Consider the following 21,148-nt stretch of genomic DNA (forward strand, 5'->3'; position numbering starts at 1 on the left):
TAATTTCAACATTCGCTCGCAGATGTATTACGATCTTGGGTTCATTTTATCTTCTTCTTCTTCTTCTTCTTCCGTGGCGCTACATCCCGGGGTGGGATTTGGCCTCCTCCACAACCGCTCTCCGCTCACTCCGGTCTCTCGCCAAACTTCTCCAGTTACCGGGTCTTCCTATATGAAGCCAGTCCACTTATACGGCGTCAGTCCATCTCCTTCTTGGTCGGCCTCTGGGTCTCTTCCATTGGGGTAGCCACTTCGTCATAATCCTTGGCATTTTATAAAAAATAATGTTTTTTTAAATGAATATAAAAAAAAATTTAAACTATAAATTAGTCAAAAATCTTTTCTATATTTAAAGAAATACAATAAATTTTAATAAAAAATATGTTAAGAAATAATATTTAATAATAAGATGGGATTCTTTAACGAATTGAGAGTTCACAAGGTTTTTTTGTCAATTGTAAGTTCTTTGACTTTAAAATGTCCTTTTTAATGTTTTCAGATACATATTATTTAAAACATTTGTCTCAAATTATAAGTTTCATATTTCCCACTTAGTATTCGTCTAAATCTTTCAGGTGGTTTTTAAAGTTCAATAAGTATTTTTATTTTCTGATTCCGCTATCTTTTGTTTAAATATTGCCAATACTGTAAACATCCTTCATTTATTATTTGTATAGTTCAATTTTATTTAAAATAAATCTTTCTTTTGCGGCCAAGATATTATATTATATTATCAGTAGCAAAGGGTGGAGGTAAGCTATTAACCCTTTACTGCATGATTTTTTTTTTTGAAAAATTTTATTTTTTCTTGGTGTCAAAATGCCTTGCTAATGATGGAAAAATAATGAAAAAAATATTTTTTGAAAATATCATTAAATTTTGTATGTTACTGCGTGGTGTCGCAGATTTACGACATTTGGAAATCATACATTTTAGTATGACAAAATACAAAACCAAATGAAAACAATTATAAAAAACTAATGTACACACCTTATTTGATGTGTAGATATTTTTATTCAACCAATTTCAATCTTCTGTATATTTTTTTTTATTTATTTACAAATGCGGATTTTCGCGTACATACGAATTCGTCAACTGTCAAAGCAGAAATGCAGAGACTATAATGCAGAAATGCTTTATTTCTTGAAATGTCCAAACAAAATCGGTAAAGTAGGATGTTTATGGTAAAACAGTTTTCTAGGCATCGAAAAAGGATATTATTTGATAATTTACACAGATGGCATTGGCTATATCGAAATAGTTTGAAATGTCGCAAATTTGCGACACTATGCAGTAAAGGGTTAAGATCCGACATAAATAGTGCACACTAAACTTTGTCAGTCAAACATATATTATGTTTTCATTTAACTAAGACAACGATGTGGAGATGGTTTGTTAGTTTTTAAAATTCAATTTAATCCTGCCTAATTCAAGCCATACTAGATAATAGTCGTTAAGTAAAATATTCGTTTATCTAAAAAATATTGAAAATTAATTTAAGATATTTTATAGATAGAAGAATATTTGTAATTGATTGTGGTTTAGTTAGGCAGGGTTTGATGAATTTAACAAAACTTAACAACACAACATATAAATTGTACCTAGTCTTAGTTCAATAAAAACAAAATAAATACTTATACTGACAAAATTTAATGGGCACTATTCATTCCGGATCTTAAAAGCCTACATCTACCCTTCGCCACTGGCCCGTAGTATACTTAAACTATTATGGTTTGGTTAAAGAAACATTCAATTGCATTTTAAAAACTAACCAGCACCACCAGCATTTGTATTGTTAGTTCAATGAAATAAAATAAGTAAAAGTGATAAAATTTTGTGTGCACCATTAATTTATGTCCAATCTTATCAGCCTACCTCCTCCTATCGCCAATGCTATATATATCTTATAATACACACATTGTTACATTGAGGGCGGACGTGCTTAGCGTGGGTCAAAATGGGGCTTTTTTCTATTTTCAAAGCATGATCCTGGACATACATTAAACGTTGTAGATAATATATATATATAATTTTGAAGCCTTATTATCCGTCATATTTATTTTAAACATTTGATGACTGCATAAAGTATTTTTATTACATAAAATAGTATTCTTTTAAACCTCTCGCTCTAATGTTTTAGAATATAGTCATATTTCAGTAAGTACATAAATGTGCAGTAGTGTTAAGATTTTTTACATTTAATAATTTTAAACACATTTATAAAACCATCAGTATAATTAATGTCGACATTATTATAGTGAAATATTTACGATAAAAAATTATATTGGTAATCTCTGTGATCCCAAATTTGACAAGAATTAGGCATTTTATTATTCAAAAAATGGGAAAGATTAACACATTTGAAGATAATTCTAAAGATACTTATTATAAGGTATGTTTTTGACCATTCAAGTGCGATAAACATCCTACGAATAATAAATGCTTTATAATAATTATTGACCTAAGAATAAGGTAGTGTTTTTTTGAAATACGCCATTTCTTTTGGAATTCCCCAGTGGTTAAGCTACAACATACGGCCGTAGCCATAAATTGACAAACTATAATTGAAGTTGTGAGTAAAATTATGTTAACGCGCGTGTTTGAACATGTACCTAACCGATTTTTTTTTACCGGTTTCATTTAAATGGAACAAAAGCTCCATTTTGACCTACGCTGAGCATATCCCCCCACAACGTTTGAAAATTTGATAGGAACGTCACTATTTTTTATACAAAAAGTTGACCGCAACAACAAACAAGTTAGCAATCCCTGAAATAGAGCTCTATCATATTATGACTAAATGGATTGCTTTTATAGCAGTATATTATCAAGTTGCTTGGAGTGTAAACATTTTTGTGTTTATACTAGCATAGTTTTTACTGGAAACCATATAATTTCATGTAATTAATGTTTTTATTACTTTTATACAATCTCATTTCAGCTTCAGCCACCAACAAACGGGACCTGTGTTGATGACCAATTCATTATAACTGGACAAAATGTTAACAGCATTGTCCCAGTTCTATGCGGAATTAACAATGGACAACACAGTATGTTCTATTTTCAATTTTTACATTTTCGTTTCATAAATATGTAGGTAGCCCGCAAATACTCTTCTAACTGGGGAGTCGCTTGCTAGGGTGAATGCTTCGTGAAAGAAAATATAAAATTGCCCAAGAATATATTTTCCCCAAACAAATTTTATAAGTTTGAAATAAAATTACAATGTGTTTTAGATAAGGATTGTTATTGAAGAAAACATATTTTTTATATTTATATATTATAAAAAAGACCAGGTGGCATTGCCACTTGTCAACATTATTCTAGATGTGCTCGACTCATTCAATGTATTCAATGCGTAGACAATGATAGATAAAGAGTGTGTGTGCCGTGGTGTGATGCCCTGCGTTACAGAGAGATACATCGAGATGAATATATAATTAAATATAGCGATTTATTATGGAATGCAAAATGTGTTTTATTTCAAAAAATCTCTCCAAAATTACGAATCAATTGCAAAGTTCAATGGAAAATTTGTCGATTCATCAGCCGGGATAGATCCACATTGAATAAACAACAGATTTATAAAATTGTTAGGAAATTATAGCGTGATTAGTAATTGCATTTATTGCTAAGTTATTGGTGAATCACAGCAATGTTTTTGGATTCAAATCACATTCGGTAAGCACTATAGTTTTATTTTTTAATATAATATATTATTTTTTTAATAATATATTTTTAATAATAATATATAAATCATTTAATATAGTATTTACGGAAAGTATTGATAAAAACACTATTTAACTTCATCGTTATTAGATTAGATAAGATACGTATATAGCTTAGTGGTCAGAGCACAAGACATGTTGGGTGTCATATTTTTTTTCAACAATTTTTTTTAGTGGTAATATATTTTGCAGAAGTGTTTTCAAAGTATGTATGTTATAATATATACACCCACGGTGGCCACGCGGCTTAAGCGTTGGACTATCACAACATGGGTCTCAGGTTCAAATCCTGGGTCTGAAAAGTACAAAATATATTGTTTTTCAATTTGTGTGTGAGTCAGGGTATGGACCTAATAGGTTGAGCAAGTGGCTGACATCCATTTCTCGTAAAAAAAACTGTTAATACAAACCTCTACTCTGTGGAGGCCCATATGATCCTATTAGGATCGGACATGGTCGAAAAAAAAATATAATGTAACGTTTATGACAATAATAGAATTGTTTACTTTTTGTAGTGTACGTAGAAGTGGGGGACTCGCCGGGTCCGTTTTACCTGTCAGTGCTTACAGCATCAGCCGAGAGACGCCTATTTCAAGTGGGCGTCTGTCAAACAGCGTCGCAAGCACCTGTGGGCTGCCTGCAGAGTTTCACTGAACCTGCCGGGTCGATCGAGACTTTTAACTATCAAACGCTAGGGGCACTGCAAGCGAATGCAGCGCCGGGATATTTTGTGAGTATTTCTTTAATATTATTGTTTACCGAACTTGGAATATATTATGTAGGATGTAATATTAGTATATTATTTTATACTATGTTATTATAATAAGGTGTGTTTTAATCTGCAGAGTTTTTCTGTCTTTAAGTATGTTTCTCATATTATACTCAGAGATTTCAAATTGACTATAGCCCTCATAGTGAGCGCAAGGCTTCCTCCGGGGGCTTCGGGCTTAATCCCGGCGAGGTTATAAAATAGTATTTATGTGATTTTCTAAAATGGTTGTGTTTGTGTGATTGTTTCACTTATATTACTAATTACACTATATTACCTCCATATGCTCACCTTTCCCACGTGTAATCTTAACTTAAGGTCATGTTATACTGTATTTAATGTACATTTGAGTGCATAGCTTCGATAACTTGGATAACTGATCCTTAGAGATTCCCAGTCATAAAAAATGATGTTTCATATCTAAAAGTAGAGTCCTACGATACGCCTGATTAATACCAGGTATGGTGCGGGGCAGTGTGGTTCGGTGGGCCCGTTAACTTTAATGTCATTGGGCTTCATGGCCTGTCGTTGTCTTAAAAAGAATATTGTATGTGTGTTTGTGTAATTATATATTTTTAAACATTTAAATTATTATTACTCAATTTTCTAATTAATGTGGTAACAATACATAATATAAACACTTAGGCCTACCGCGCATAGACGATTACATAACCGGCCGGTAGCATTCGGACAATCGTTGATTTGCTCGCGCATGATCCAATTTTATTACCCGCCAGTATGTTTGAGCGCGCATGGTGTGATATACATCGGAGGCAATGCGCACGCACTGAAGATATGCGTCCGCACTGAAAAATTGTGCATGCGATATGATAAGAAACGTCAAAATGGATTTTGTAGAGCTTATATAAATATATAGGTATAGAGGTTTTGTATAGATTACTTATCAAACTGTTTTAAAACGTGGGTGTATATATTATTAATTTATAAAGAAAGAAACTGAAAAAATGGGACTGGTACGCGCATGCAAAGCCAATAGGTACGCATCGATGAACTGTCAAATGTGGATCTCGTAACGGTTCGATGTATGCGTGCGCTCTATACGACCGCGTCACTTGTGCATGCTTGTGTGAGTGCACTCTCGGCCGGCTATGACATATCATGCGCGAGCTCTCATTTAAAAGCATTGCCAATGGGGCCCCGGCCGATTCGAATCGGTGTAAAATTTTGTGTCTGAACACAGATTTTCAACTCGGCCGTTCGCTCGATCGTCCATGCGCGGGGTTGCATTGCAATACGATGGTTACAACTCCTCGATTGTTGACCGTACGATAGTAAATCGTTCATGCGCGGTAGGCCTTAGGGGTGGTTTATAGCTGATCAAAAACTATATTATTTAATCCTCGCACATGGATTCCGTGACGAAATGTAAATAAATGGATATCGTTGATTTACTTTACGATAAAATTAAACTTTGCACGTTGTTATCATTTTGCAGGAAATAAGGAATAGTGGAAAAATCGATTATCTTATTATTTAACATATATATTTATATTATAACCTTACAACTACAGTATAATAGCCAAGTCTTGTTACATTACATAAACCTTATACACCTAACAGTATTTCCAAATAATGATGTATGTAAATCATGCATACTGTATAATATGGGGAGTTACATTAGTAAGTTTCGCCGAATTATGAACAGTTACATGTTAGTTGTACGTATGCAGTTCATCGTGGGACACTTATTCGTAGTATGTGAAACATAAGTTGGTATAACATTTTATCAAATGACGAGTTCTTTGTTGAACATATCGTCTCTGTTCTGGCAGAACACACTAACTGGAGAATACTAGTTTTGAGTAATTTTACTTTGAAGCTTTTAAAATGGTCTATCATGTGAGTTTATTAAGTACTCGTAAAAAGGATGACTTTAAAATAAAGACTGTTTATTTATTAAGAAGGTTTCCAGACGGTAAAGTTTGAAATAAGGAACATTTTGGTAGAACTAACTCAATATGTAATTTTTTCGAATTAGTGTCTTCTGCCAGAACAGTGACGATATTATCTTACAAAATGCGGCGATAGTTTGCAAATAGTACTGTTCCAATTAGATTAACCCTAACCTAACCTAACTTAACTTAACCTAACCTAGCCTAACCTCACCTAGTAAAGACATCTCCACATGTTGTAGCATACGTACAAATATACTTCACAGTGAAATGTTCAACGAAGAACTCGCCATTTGATTAAATGTTACATGAACTCATGTTTCACGTACTGCGGCGCACGAATAAGTGTCCTGCGGTAAACTATTTACGTACAAATTTTCGGGTACGATTATGAATACTGATAAACTATTATGTTCGACATGAAGTAGTTTGAAAGGTGATTAAACAGAATTTTATAAATTTGTGGCATTCGTATCCATATAAATATTATTGAAAAAAAAATTTGCGACCTAGATCCATTAACATAATATGATACAAATGCACAGAAGACACTGACTATTTTTACTTATACTAAGGACCTGAAGAATCAAGGAATTTGTTCTGTGTTCCGTTCAGCATATACTAAGCAGTCTGTACCGTCCCTAGCATCACAATATATTCATGTTTTTACAGGAATTATTACTTATTAAGGCTATACCTCAGTTGTTGAGGCACGGTCTGAAAAGATCGTGGCTAGGCGATGCGCGAATTGCGGGTCGCGGGTGCAAATGACGCATGCCAAACGAAATATAATTTGTCATATAAATCCAAAATGCGTCCATTTAATGGCCTATTTATTGTTCTATTAGTAACAATAATAATATATTCATACACATGTTATCTTTTTAAAGTAAATGGGTAACGTTTTTAGTCATCTTTACACGATTTAAGAATTAATTCCCCCGTCGCCATCACGAAACAAATTGACGTATTCCCAGCTCGACGTTCTCTCTCCGAATGGCAGCAAGTTCCAAAATTTCGTCGCGCCTATGGTTGAAAATTATGTGCCGTTTCACTGATGTATCGCCTTAATGGAAATTTATCTGGCCAATACATCTGAGTACAAAGAAATTCATTCGTTATCCTTAATAACATTAAATTTATATTGTTCACTATTCAAGTAGCTTTAAATTCTAATGGGTTATTAAAATAAGTATGGATATAATTAACTTTTTTTTTTATTCAAATGAATAATTTAGAAGACTTGAGAATGTAACATTAGTTTTATTAAACTATTAAACATATATAATTTTAAAACACTTCTGGGAAAATATACAACCAATAGAAAAATTCTTTTTTTTTTTTTTTGTAAAAATACGACACTCAGGACCTGTAGCATCACAGCAGGATTCGAACCTGCATTTCTCGGGATTCCCGCCCACATACATTGACCACTATGCTATAGAAATCTTATCTAATTGAGACAAATTTTAACTAATGGTTATTACAATACTCTCTGAAACGCTTTTTAAAGTGCGTTACTATTTCCAATCGGCTTTTGTATTTTAAATGAAAGTAGACAGATATAATATTATATTGTAGTATTATTTTTAAGAACTATTAGTTAAAATTCGTCGCAAGTAAATAAGATTTCTATAGAACAGTGGTCAAAGAATGTGGGCGCGAATCCCGATGGATGCAGGTTTGAATCCTACTAGGTGTCGTTAAAAAAAAGATTTTTTATATTGTTTATATAAATTTTCTCCCAAGTCTTTTCAAATTATGAATATGGACTTAATTTGTCACTGAATTTACGTACGACTTTGTGTTTTCTGAGATACTTTCAATTAAAAGTTTTCCACACAACTTTTTCACCCACTTGCCATCAGTAACTTAGTGCATATTCAACCAAATTAAAATCACTTTATCTACACTGTGTGCTACAAACCGTTTGAATTACACTTTGTAGGTCTCTACCAAAAAGGAAAACTGAAATAAAATGATGTATAATTGAAGTTTTCTTTGTAATTTTAGAGCAAAGTGTAATAAAATGATAAGTTATCTATACGGTGATTGAAAACTTTCTGTTGTGTAATAGAGGAAGTTCCTTTTGACTAAAATAATATTTTATGATAGCGTTTTGATTTCTGAAAATTTTAAAAGATATAATGGGCCATTTTTTTCCCTTAAAGTCTTTTATGGATAATTGATACCAAACATAAAAAACAACATTATATAGGTACCTACTATCAATGTGGTTTAATTTTTTAACGTGTGTTCACGTAAATACACTTGCGAATGATAATCGTACATTGCTCACATTGATCCGTGACTCATTAACTGACAGCCAATAAACAGCCCCAAATGCTTTACATATTTTAACTATAGTAGGCATATGCATGAAATCATTACGTTGAAGTTCCCACCACTACCCGTCATATATGTACAGCCATGGATATGCAAGGCCGTTTACCATGATGCTTTAAACGTGTCTGAAATAAGTGATTTTAAGTGCTCATTCCGTCCCGAGACGGAGCCTCACGGGACTGATGCTGCAACCATGCACCGTAGTGCTTAAAAAAGAAAGTTAAGAAAGATTTTTTTTTTGACTGGCTCTGCTGTTTGCTGAAGTAAAGTGCCCTGTGTATCCGCATACTGAGTGTCATGAATTGAAATAGATGAGTCTATAGAGGAGTCGGGACTATCCCGCTCCCCATACGATGCTGCAAATTTCTCGAATGCCGCAAAGTTGGCCTCGGTTGGTATCAGATATCCATGTCCAATTGGGCCCGTGTGATAACGGACCCTGGCAAACAGCTCTGCTTGTTTGAGTTCCATAAGCGTGCAATGCCAGAGGAAGTGTTTAACATCTTGGTGGTCATGCCCGCAGGTAGGTACAACCCGGCCCATGTACTATCAAGCCAAACTCGTGGAGTCTAGCGGCGAAGTTGCAATGGCCGGTGAGGAACTGGCTAATTCAGTGCAAAGGTTGGAGTCTTTTAGTTGTCGGTAAGTGTGCCGCCCCTTGAGGGAGGCGGTCCATCTCGCCTGCCATGCCGCAAATTCGATCTTGTATAAAATGTCGCTTACAGTCTTTTTGTAAGGAGCGTCCTCGGATCTCTGCGGTGGTGTCAGATGGACACCGGCGTGTGTTGTGCTGATCCCATTCAAGAGGAGGGCGATCGATCCTCTGACTTGGACGTGCAGATCGAGAGGCAGTATCCCCGCGAGTACGGCAAGCGCGTCAGTAGAAGTTATGCGATAGGCTTTGGTAAGCGAGATCAGCGCAAGTCGCTGCCCGCTTAGTAGTGCGCGACTCACGTGAGTTAAGGAGATTACTCGAGAATGCATGAATGAATTAAATCAGTGTGAATTTAAATAAAAGCCTATTCTATATGCTAAATCAATATACACTTGACTAAAATAGTATACGTTCCAATCCAGATATTCAGCATCGGACAGAAAAGCGAGCTTGACTACGAGTTTTCAATATTTTTGTAAAAATTGATATCGTGACATCATTCAAACTTTTTTAGCATCAATTGAATGATTTGGACTCGAAAAACACGTGGTTTGAGTATTTTGTCATGCTGATAATGAAATAATAATGGCTTTATTGCAAGAAATATCAGTTCTTGTTGTACCACCCTAAAGTTTTTCTATCTCAGCTGTTTAGATTTATATTACTTATCTTAATAATACGAGTATTATAGAAGAGCTATTTCCTCGGAAAGGATGAATATTTTTCTATTGTATTGACTTGGAAGTCCTCACTTTTTGACAAAAGATTATTTTCAGTAAAGCTTGTTTTTCTTGAAAGAATAACTGATAGAAAAATATTGTGATTTTCTTTTACCGTTGAACAACAAAGTAATAGAAAATACAATATAAAATAAATATTTAAAAAAATCAAGTAAGTATTATCACCTTTAATAATATTGTATATTTTAATTACTGACTTCCCGATGTCGCGTCAAAGGCAGTGTGATGATCATGACTGTATTACCTGTGTTTTCCAAAGTATCAGTAAATACTTTTGTATTTTTTAAAAAACCCACGTGGATAATAATTAAAGAGTTATGAAATATTGATATAGAATAATCAAAAATTGTATCGCACAAGTATGTATAAAGTAAAATAACACCGCAAGCTTCTTTTTTTACTATTAGAGGAAATTTGTGATGTATGTTTATCTCACTTACCTAGTCAAACCACCATTCCGGGTTTATGTGCCTTTCCCTCCAATGCTGGGGATATGACTGTTGGTCTTGCTATTTTGCAGTTAGAAAAAAGTTAGAACGTAATTTTCAGATCTATGATAGCTAAACAAAATTTAAATGAATAAAAATTGTTCAAAAAACCATAATTAGTGTAGCTGCAGAATAATAGCGATATTGTTTAATATATCAAATTACTCTGCAGTAATATATTCCCAGCGAATCAATTTCCAGCAAACAACTCTTAGCTAGATCAGCAAGTTGATTGGCGAAATTAGATACGGTATATTATTACAACATATCACAGTACATTATATCATTACGGTGTATTAGCCGAATAATCATTTTTCATGGTATCATATTTTCTTACGACTGTAATAATAAATAATATTTCATTTCGCCACTCGATTTAAAACGCTGACTCTATAATTAGTCCAATATGATTATGTACCAGAATTTAATGTTAACGTATTACTTTTTATTGTATAAATAACGAAGAATAATTTATTTAAATGTCACTCGAATCCAAGTACCAAGCTCGTAACTATCTCAGTAGATTATATGTACTATCATTGTATAATATACTATTGTACCGATACGCTGCTAATAAATCTCACCCTGCTACATCGTAGACTTCATTATCATCATCCTCAACCCACACATCGAACACCACAGTAGTGACCCAACATTAGTAAGGAAAGCGTGTGAGTTAGTATGTAGTAGTAGCAAAGATTTTACAATAGATTTATTGAAATAGTAAGAAAACCAATGATTATTAACAATGCTTATAATGAATTACGTTGACAACGAAACAAAAGAGCGAATATAATCGTCAGCATATCCTCAATCATAACTAGATCAGTGTGATCTGTTATGATTTGTTCATTGCGACAATTAATATCTCTTGTAATATAATATGTACTGCATTTATATAAATTGGAAGTAAAATGCATGACTCTTCACTCACTCATCGAGTCCGTCACGAGATGCACTATTATTGTCACGAGTCCTTCACTTAACATAGTCAACTGTCATTCCACTCGAGTTCATTGATATAATCAATCTCTTGGTCACATCTATCTCACCAGTACATCATTGTCCGCTTATAATCTCACGATGTAATCTTTATTAAAGTATTATTGTGTTTATTGTATTCTTTCATCGATCAATAAACTCTCCTCAAAACATCCACGCAACAACGACCTTCTATCTCCTCCACCTTCGTTGACCGCAAAGTGGTGACCCCGACGTGATAACGAAAGGCTAAAAAAACACTTCATTAATGAAACAATAAGTATTTTATGGGTGAAGTTGTAAAAATGTCACCGGATACAATTATTGTATTATGTTTTGCAGTATTATAATACTGCAATGTAATACGAAATTCTACAATACTATCTTTCATATAAAATCATTAAATATATTATTATGTTATTTAAATAATAAACATCCTCAGTAATGCGGCAAAGAATAAATAAATAATGACACAGGTGACTAAAATATCTATCAAAAATTCCCACAAATTTAGTTCATTTATTTGCAAAACGTTTTCACAATATTTTAAGAAAAGAATTATCTGAAAAGACTTAAATTGGTCAAGAAGACTGATTGCACTTTTTTTTTGTAATTACGTGCTAAAAATATGTCTAGACAGAAATGTATTTAAGAAAAATTAACAAGAGATTAACACACAATCATAATATACCATATTTTTATAAAAGAAAAAGTAATATAAATACATAATTAAATCTGCTTGGCATGCCAGGCATTCTTTTGCATATAAGTTTGTTACCCCTGGGATTGACTATAGCATAAGAATACAACTTTTTAATTTAGCATAGCTTTTTTTCAGGTGCATAGCTCATTTTAAATATGTCAACTGACTTGAGTTACTGGGTCTTGTATCTGTTCGTAAACGTAAAAAATAACGTCGGTACGAAATTGGCAATGTTATTTTAGAAATTTTATAATGTAGCGATTCATATAAGTCTGTTATCAACAAACTGAATTGAAATGTGTAGCAGTGTAGTATGATCTTTACAAACAAATTAACTTTACTTTGAAACCGGGAAACAATTATTGTCACAGAACAACAATGGTATTTTCCTAAAATTTACTGTAGGTGTTAGTTATTGGGAAGACAATAAAATTATATCAATGAAAACATTGTTTTGCATGTTGTTTAAACTCAATTTCTGTTTTCAAATTTTCTGCTGAAATTTCATAAAACTTTTAACCAAAGACAAAAAGTTATATTTCGTGTTGTATTTTTAGACGAATGTTTCCCGCTTTTCTCATTAGTTTTCATACTTTTTCATCTCACAACGCTCTCGTGCGTCTTTTCACGGCGCCTTAAAAGTACAATGTAGTCAGGTGGCTGAGCCAGATCTGTTCTTCTCCACGCGATTTCTTACAATCATGAAATCAATCTACACAACTACGGGGGAAAGAACCGTCCTTCAAAATGTCACCACACATTATTTTTTATTCATATATTATAAAGTTACTTAGTATCCTCTTTTTTAAAACAGATATACATATTATTATATAAATAGGTACGATTGTTATGGCCGCAAATGAAGCAATTGTTGAGCCCGCGAAATCTACTCTAATGTAATACACATTATATCTTGAATTTGTTACCATCGAGAAAAGAACCCTTTAATACCATTTAATTCATGCCAGAAAAGAATCAGTAATCATGTTTCTGTAGCGCAGGGGGGGGGCAAACTTTTTGGATGGAGGGCCAAATTCAAGAATCCAAAATGAGCGGCGGGCCGCAAGTAAAATACCATTTTTAGATATACACTATTAATTATCACGAAAAATAAACATTACAAAAAAATTAATGAGAAGTATGAAACTGTTGTACATTTTTAACATTTTTTTAAATTCAGGTGTTAATTTTGTAGTTGATATTCTCAAAACTAAATGGGCCTGTAAATGGGCATCGGAGGTATTTGATCGTAAAGAATTTTTATTGAGGTTCATGATCGAAAATGTTTGTTCACATAATATATAGGTTGATCCAAAAATAACGAACATTTTTCTTGCATAATCTTTAAGTTGGTCGAATTTGTCTGAATTAAGGGCATTGTAAAATTTGGAGATTTCTTCACGACGATGCAATTCTCTTCAATGAGTGTCACAATGCAGATCAATAATCTCAAGTTGTAGCTCTGTCGGTACACTATCAATATCTATTGAAAATGGATCGCGTACTATTGCTAAACTTGTCTCAATTTTTCGGAAGTCACCAAATCTTTGTGAAAAATCGTCATTCAGAGCTTTAATAATTTTACCAAATTCTTCAAATTAATATTCTGGTATATTCAGCAACTTCAAAGATGGAAAGTGGTCCATGTTCATATTCGATATTATTGTCAAAGGAATAACTTCAGTTTTAATTGAAATCCATTCAAACTTTTTACCACATCATAGGCATATATTTTTTTCCTTGCAACTTTCCTTTAAAAGTATTTAAATGTGTCACGATGTTCATCGTAGAAAATAGTGGTTACATGGTGTGAGACGAGACGCAAGGAAGACGTACTGAGATAATACATTTACGAAACAATATTGTCAATATTTTTTTAAAAATTATAAAAAAAGTTATTCGTAATCAGAAGTACAATTAATGACGGCGGGCCGCAAAAAATACCCGGCGGGCCGCAGTTTGCCCCCCCCTGCTGTAGCGTAACTGCATTGGCACTTTCGCTTTCAAAAAAATACGGTCAAATTACACCTCCAGACCATAAGCCACAATGAACTGTTAATTTTTGTGGATGTAAAGGTCTTTCAAGAATAGCACGTGGGTTTTCATTACTACAAATGCGACAATTTTGTTAATTTATTACGCCTTAAAATGGAAATCTTTATGATGAATATGCTATGTAGTGCCATAAAAGGCTTATTGAGAACGACGTGTAATTGATTGTTTTGGAGTTTCAACCACACTTTGATACACAATATTGATATTTTCAGCAGTACGTTTACGTTTTTGACATGTTGGACTTTAACATTACAAAAATTGCCATTCATTTGACTTTAATTTTCTAGTTAAATTTTGAATAATAAGATCTGTAGATTGAAATTTTGACGATAAATTTCACGCAATGCCCGAAACGTGGCTCAAATAGATTTATTACTGTTGTAATAAATTTAAGCAACTTGTATACGCTGTACAACTGTGAATCTAAATTATTATAAACTATTATTATTCATTCAGTCATTCAGATTTTGAATAAGTTTTGAAAGCTCGTAAATTCATAGTATTACAATAGACAAGCTGGAGATTAGGTCATTAGCGGGCGTTTGCATCACATTTAAAAAAAAAATTAAAAACCCTGACTCGCACATTTATATTATTGCAAAATAATATTGATACAATTGTCAGGTGAGTAATTTACGCACTTTAAAATTAAATTGAATTCGCACATTAATTTTCCATTTGAAAATACTTCCTTTGGGGATATACCAATCGTATGATATTAATTTTACTAAGTGTGTTCCAACACCTTTTTGTTTGTCGGCGTCAGCAAAATTATTGTTTTTTATTATCAATATGTTAATTTTATTAAGGGCGGGGGAAAAGGCGTGTTTCTGAAATTTGACCATCAACTATAATTACAACTGACCTTTTTTACACAGCAACATCATTGTTAGTATAAGATTTGCCGGTTCTTCTGTATCCTTTAAAACATTTAAATATGATAACGGGGAACCTACCGGCAAATGGGGTGGGGGCTATTCCACCGATTTTTACAAAGATGTATAAATTATTTTGTGTTTTTTTTTTATATAACGGATCAATTGTAAGATTGTTTTATTGATTATGTATTGGTTGAGCTAATTATGGCGGCCTTATATCCTTGACAGACCTACTTTTAATGGGTAGCAATTCTGCAACCGCGTGATTGTAAACATCTTTAATCTGTCATTATTTGCACTGGTTTTGACCGACCATTCCCGCGCAGGATGACTCAATAACCAGTTAACGCATGATAATGGTAGCGCGAGTGAGTAAGAACCAGACCACGGATCTAGCCTCATCATCATCTGTTTGATTGTAAATACATATAACATGTAAAAACAACGTCATTACGTGCAGTGATTTTGACCATCCATTGCCGCGCACAGGATGACTCATAGCCAGTTAACGCACGAGAGTAGTAGTGCTAATGAGTAAAAATCAGACCACGGATCCAGCCTTATCATCATAAAATGTTGGTGTCTGGTATCCTTGGTATAACCTCACCCAGCATCCGAATCATTCCATCATATTAAAGTCCACTGAAAAGCGCCGCCGTTACTTACTTACTATAGTTATTCTAAATAGGATATAAATGTAGTACCATCAATTTATATTCCAGCCATTATAAGTGTAAAGTTATAATCGTGAGGATGATGTGGAATTATCTTCAACACAAATACTGTAAACTTAATGCTATAAACTAACCTTATAATATATTATTTATCACTTATATTGTATGTATGGATTATTTAAACCTGATTTTACCCCATATTTTACTATATTATTCATACATTTTGATCACTGCATTAAGAGTTGTACCAACTATTATTATTATTATTATTTTTTGTATATGAAATATATTTAAAACTCTCATGTTTTTATGAGAATATTTAGGTATTACCTACTTGGTAGAAAATAATGTGTTAGCGTAGCTTTATTTGCTTATTTAATTATCGTTTAAAATAATTAATAATTCATTTTGTGTTACAACTATAAACCGAATAACAATAAAAAGATCTTACCGTATTGCAGGCATGTACATCACTGTTGGGTGTATTTCTATATTTTTAAAATACGCTTTCTGAATGCTGACATAACAGAATGATAAGCTTAAAACCAGAAGCTTATTTTTTTAATTTTTGGGAGAAAAAAGTTTTTAAACTTCGCAAATTTCTACAGCATTTGAAAAATAATTGTCAGTCAAGTGAAATAGTATTAAATGAGGCCGATTAAACATCAAGACAAATACAAGATTATAAATTATTATTTGATCCATTGCACTGTAAAAATGTGTGGGTACTTCAACGAAATAAATTTTACTACATGGAAGAATACTGACAACGTGGAATAATGCCATTTTGACGGTACCCGACAAGGAAAAACATACATTATTAAATTTCAACACAAGGTTTCTTTACAATCAGGTATTCAATCAGGCAGATTCTGAAATCCACGGCTTTATAAATAAATAATCTAGAAAAAATATTATTATTCTGACGTTCCTGAATTGGTAGAAAATATTATTATAAACTATATCGGTGAGACTATGTTTGTATAAGACAAAATTATAGATAATTATTAACTTTAGATATTATGATGTATCATCATCAACCTGAATATACCTACTGCTGGATGAAGACCTCTTCAAGCTGCTTCCACTTCTCTCGGTCATGTGCGTTGCGTTGCCACGTACTTTCACAGAACTATATCATTTCATCGATCCAGCGGCCTCTAGGTCTACCTTGAGGGACGTTTTGTACCTCTTGGATACCACTGGATGACTAAATTTGTCCAACGATTGTCTCTTCTTCGAGCTATGTGTCCAGCCCATCTCCATTTGAGGCTTTTAATGAACTCTATTACATCGCAAACCCTTGTCTGCTTACTTATCCACTCATTCCTCTTTTTGTCCTTTCGCGTTATGCACAGCATAACAAGTATGTGCTACTCTAAGTTTTTGGATCTCTCTTTTACTAAGGGTCCATGTTTCCAGATATGTATAATATTATACCAAAAATTGATTTTTATTTTAACCATTATAATTATGTTATACTTAATATAATTATAGCTTCAATTTATTATATGAATAATAAATGAAATATTTTAAAATTATATAACCAATATTCACACCATAGTATGTACATAATATTACAATAAAATGATAATTACATTAACAATAAATACTACGTATTTATCAATATGCGAGGTGAAAGTAATTTACATGTTATTCAACATTTTTGTATATAAATAAATGTACATTTCCGTCTGTGCTTTTTAAAACATCCACAAAACATTGGAAATTTTTTTTCAAAGAGGTTAATATCGACGCGTCCACCTGTGAAAATTCACATGAAAGAATTTTCTGCTTAACGCAGTGTAGTGACATCCATTCCCGGACAAATTTCAGTCATTTCCTCTGGGAAAGCTCTTTATCATGATTTTACCATTTCCGGGAAATCTTTTAAGGAAAATTTTCATTAAGATTTTACTTGAAGCTTACGGCGTTTTTACTTCTCTGAGATATTAAAAGACCACAGAATGTTCTACAATTTAAAATACCTGTGTTTTAGCTATTAAAATTAAAATGATTCTTCAACATGAGTGACAAGTACCGCCATAAATCGTATTCAAAGTTATATGTACTTTTTGATGAAATAGATCATAGATACAAACTGTAAACGAGTTTATTTGAATGAATAGTATCGTTAAATGTCATCTCTCACTGTATATTACAGTGTATTATGTAAGTGTTTACTAACTAAACTAATTAGTGCTACCACTGCAGGCGCACCCAGGGGGAGGGAATTGAAATTGAAAGCCAATAACCTACTTATACCTTGGGCTTAGACAAATAAAAACACGGCAAAAAATGATTTGTAATTCCCAGCACCCTTTTTAGAAAAAATCTTAGATTTTTACTTAGAGAGACACAAAAATTTCGAAACACATGTCGGGTTTTTTTAGAAACCCAATCCCTAATGGAACTGTCAAAAAATTCTCAGTGTCCACCCTAATTCCGGAGTGTTGTGGGTCATGGCTGGGGAGGGCTGACAGAGCTCTAGCTTGGGGGCCCGTCGTGTCGGGTTGACCAGATAAGTGAGATATACACACATCATAAATTATCTTTAATAGTAAAAAAATGTCGCCTGCGGCGCTATTATATTTCATGCTTATGAAAATTTTTAATTCTATAATTGTGCAATATATTGTCTGCTTCGACAGCTCCATTATTAAAGTAGATGTATTAAAAATCGCTAATAATTCACTGTATAAGTAGGTACCCTTAATTTGAACGAAAACACTATTTGAAAAACGTTAATGTAGTGTTTCACACTGCCTTTAATCTTAGTTGTAGGTAAGGGGGCCGCCAAATATCCTAGCTTGAGGGCCCGTTTCAGGATGTGGAGATCATGGTGTAGATACACCGAGTGCAATAGACAAAAGACAGATAAACGAAAAATTAGGCTGTGAAGAAGAAAAAGAGCCTATAGGACTAATTTAAATTCTCCTCCTTGCCCCCCCCCCAATATTAAATCCTGGGTGCGCCACTGTACCACTGCACACACATGCGTTTGAAACATGGATTTTATAATGCAAGAAAAATCCAAAAAATACGTGTAGCGCAATGTGGCATGGAAAGGTGCATGTTAGACATAATGTGAAATAATCATAAAATTAATCAATTGATAAAAGTACACAATGTGATATAGGTAATAATAGTAACGGGCTGGATAAATGCTATCATAAAGAGATAGCCAATGGGCACTAAATGACCACAGGGTCGTCCTAAAACTCCGCTGGATAGACCAACTCATAATGGTTAGTGGATGTATGTGATAGCAATAACTAATGATCGTGGAGAGTAGAAGAGATAAAGTAAGACCTTTATTCAGTACTGAATCAACCCCGACTGATGATGCTGATATCCCTTTTTATTCCCTTTGCACTTCAACCCAGTGTAGGACTAATTGTTTCCCTATCTAAAAATCCCTATCCGTTTCGAGATAGTGATTATCAATTAATTCATGTAGCACATTAGTTAATATGTCTTCTCAAGTCGTTTTGCCATGGGTGTATCATTTATCCTGTGTAAATAGCCTAACCTTACAAAGCGTTTAATGTTAATGAGTTTGACTATATTATATACGGGTCCATATGACTCATAAAGTTCATTGTCAAACCTCTTTTTACCCCTTCTAATTTCCATTGGAAATAGAGCACACCAATGAAACCAAGTGACAAATAATAGTAAAACTATAGTATTTATTAGTGAAAATTATAACAATAATACTCAGGCTTTGATAAAATCACATAAATGTATTGTAAATCAAACCAAAAGTCACCGGATGAGAAGCTAAAAATGCCTTATCCATTAAATTATGATGAACTCAATATTATATCTATATTTTTGTAATAACATCAACTCTGTATACCTAATATAAGAAGATAAAATTTTGTGCACAGATGTTACATTAACAATAATATTATATTTTAATACAATTTGGGGTACCTACTCCAAACATTGGATCTAAATGCAATGTTCTTCTTAAAAAATCTTTTTTGTTAATGACGCCATAAAACTTTCTAAACAAAACACTTTCTAGATATAAATGTAAAAAACTTACATACCGTTGATCTACTTTTCGAGATATTTGATAGTTGAAGTTAAAAATTTCATCAGTGTCCATCGTCATTTTGCGCATATAGCGAAAAGAGTTTGAAACTCTGGCAGTGGGCTGAGGTGGTTGGCCGTAGCCTCGCTCGTATAGTACAAAGATGTAAAAAAAATGTAATAATAAGTGATATATATAAAAGAAAATAAACCAAATTAGATTTATAGATCCTATCATAAAATAATTATAATATGACATATTCAAAACTCAGCCCATGCCAATCGAACATCTTGATACTTAAATTAGTTTCGTTAAAGTACAGTAAGTTTTTGCTATTAATTTTAATGTTAGCTGAGCTGACTTTACGGCACGATACTAACTCCCTAGGTACTTTGTAAAATTAATTTGTTATGTTTATACAATATAATATGTTTATTAATATAAATGTATATAATATTTTTTTGCGTGTTGGGTATTATACGAGCACGTACACGGCGAGATCGGTATATTCATTAAATTATTGTTTACATAATAATATAGTGAAATTTTTCTATTGGGAAGGTCATGTCATAAGGATGAGAGACGCTCAACCACCCAAGTGGTCTTATTTATTAGGCTCGACAAAATGAGAGGGTTGGGAGATTTAAACTGAGGTTGTTGGATTATGTAGAACACAACTTCCTTAAGCCCTAAGCAGTGTAGGGCTTAGGGAGTTTGTAGTAGACAAATAAGAGTAAAGATATTTCATTGTGATGTCGCCAGATGTTATTCTTGTAAATGAGGAAATCTCGAAAACGGTCATTGCCACAAGATTTGCGGGTCTCTGCAAAGGGACATAAAAACACGTTATATAACATTAAAAAGAACATCTTTCCGTTGGGTATTTATATTTCAATAGTATTTTACATCAATGCCAAAGTGCGCCTGCTAAAGAAAAGTAGCTGAAAAAAAATCCCAGGACAGTAAAGTTATATTTACAGGAAATTAAATTTAGTTTTATTTTCAGTATTTTACTGATACAATTTACTGAACATAAAATAATATAATATATAAATATAACATATTATAATAAAAGTGATGCCAATCCATGAGTCAATAATTCAAGGCTAAAAAAATCTATGACTAATCTTATATTATTTGTATAATATAAGACAGAGACCGCACGTAAAATATTTG

The 21,148-nt window shown here is 32.9% G+C and overlaps 1 protein-coding gene across 1 annotated transcript in view; it reads left to right on the forward strand.

Moving 5' to 3' along the window:
- The window catches only part of LOC147075863 (uncharacterized), a 67,945-nt gene that overhangs the window by 24,393 nt on the left and 22,404 nt on the right, over positions 1-21,148 (forward strand). Inside the window, exons 3-4 of the mRNA XM_085942192.1 lie at positions 2,942-3,050; positions 4,244-4,458. Of these exons, the coding sequence (XP_085798318.1) occupies positions 2,942-3,050; positions 4,244-4,458 (324 nt within the window). The remainder of the gene's footprint in view (positions 1-2,941; positions 3,051-4,243; positions 4,459-21,148) is intronic.

Source organism: Rhyacophila brunnea, unplaced genomic scaffold, assembly GCF_057557595.1.
Source record: "Rhyacophila brunnea isolate RB1 unplaced genomic scaffold, BYU_Rbru_1.0 scaffold_14, whole genome shotgun sequence".
In the NCBI taxonomy this organism is placed as follows: domain Eukaryota; kingdom Metazoa; phylum Arthropoda; class Insecta; order Trichoptera; family Rhyacophilidae; genus Rhyacophila; species Rhyacophila brunnea.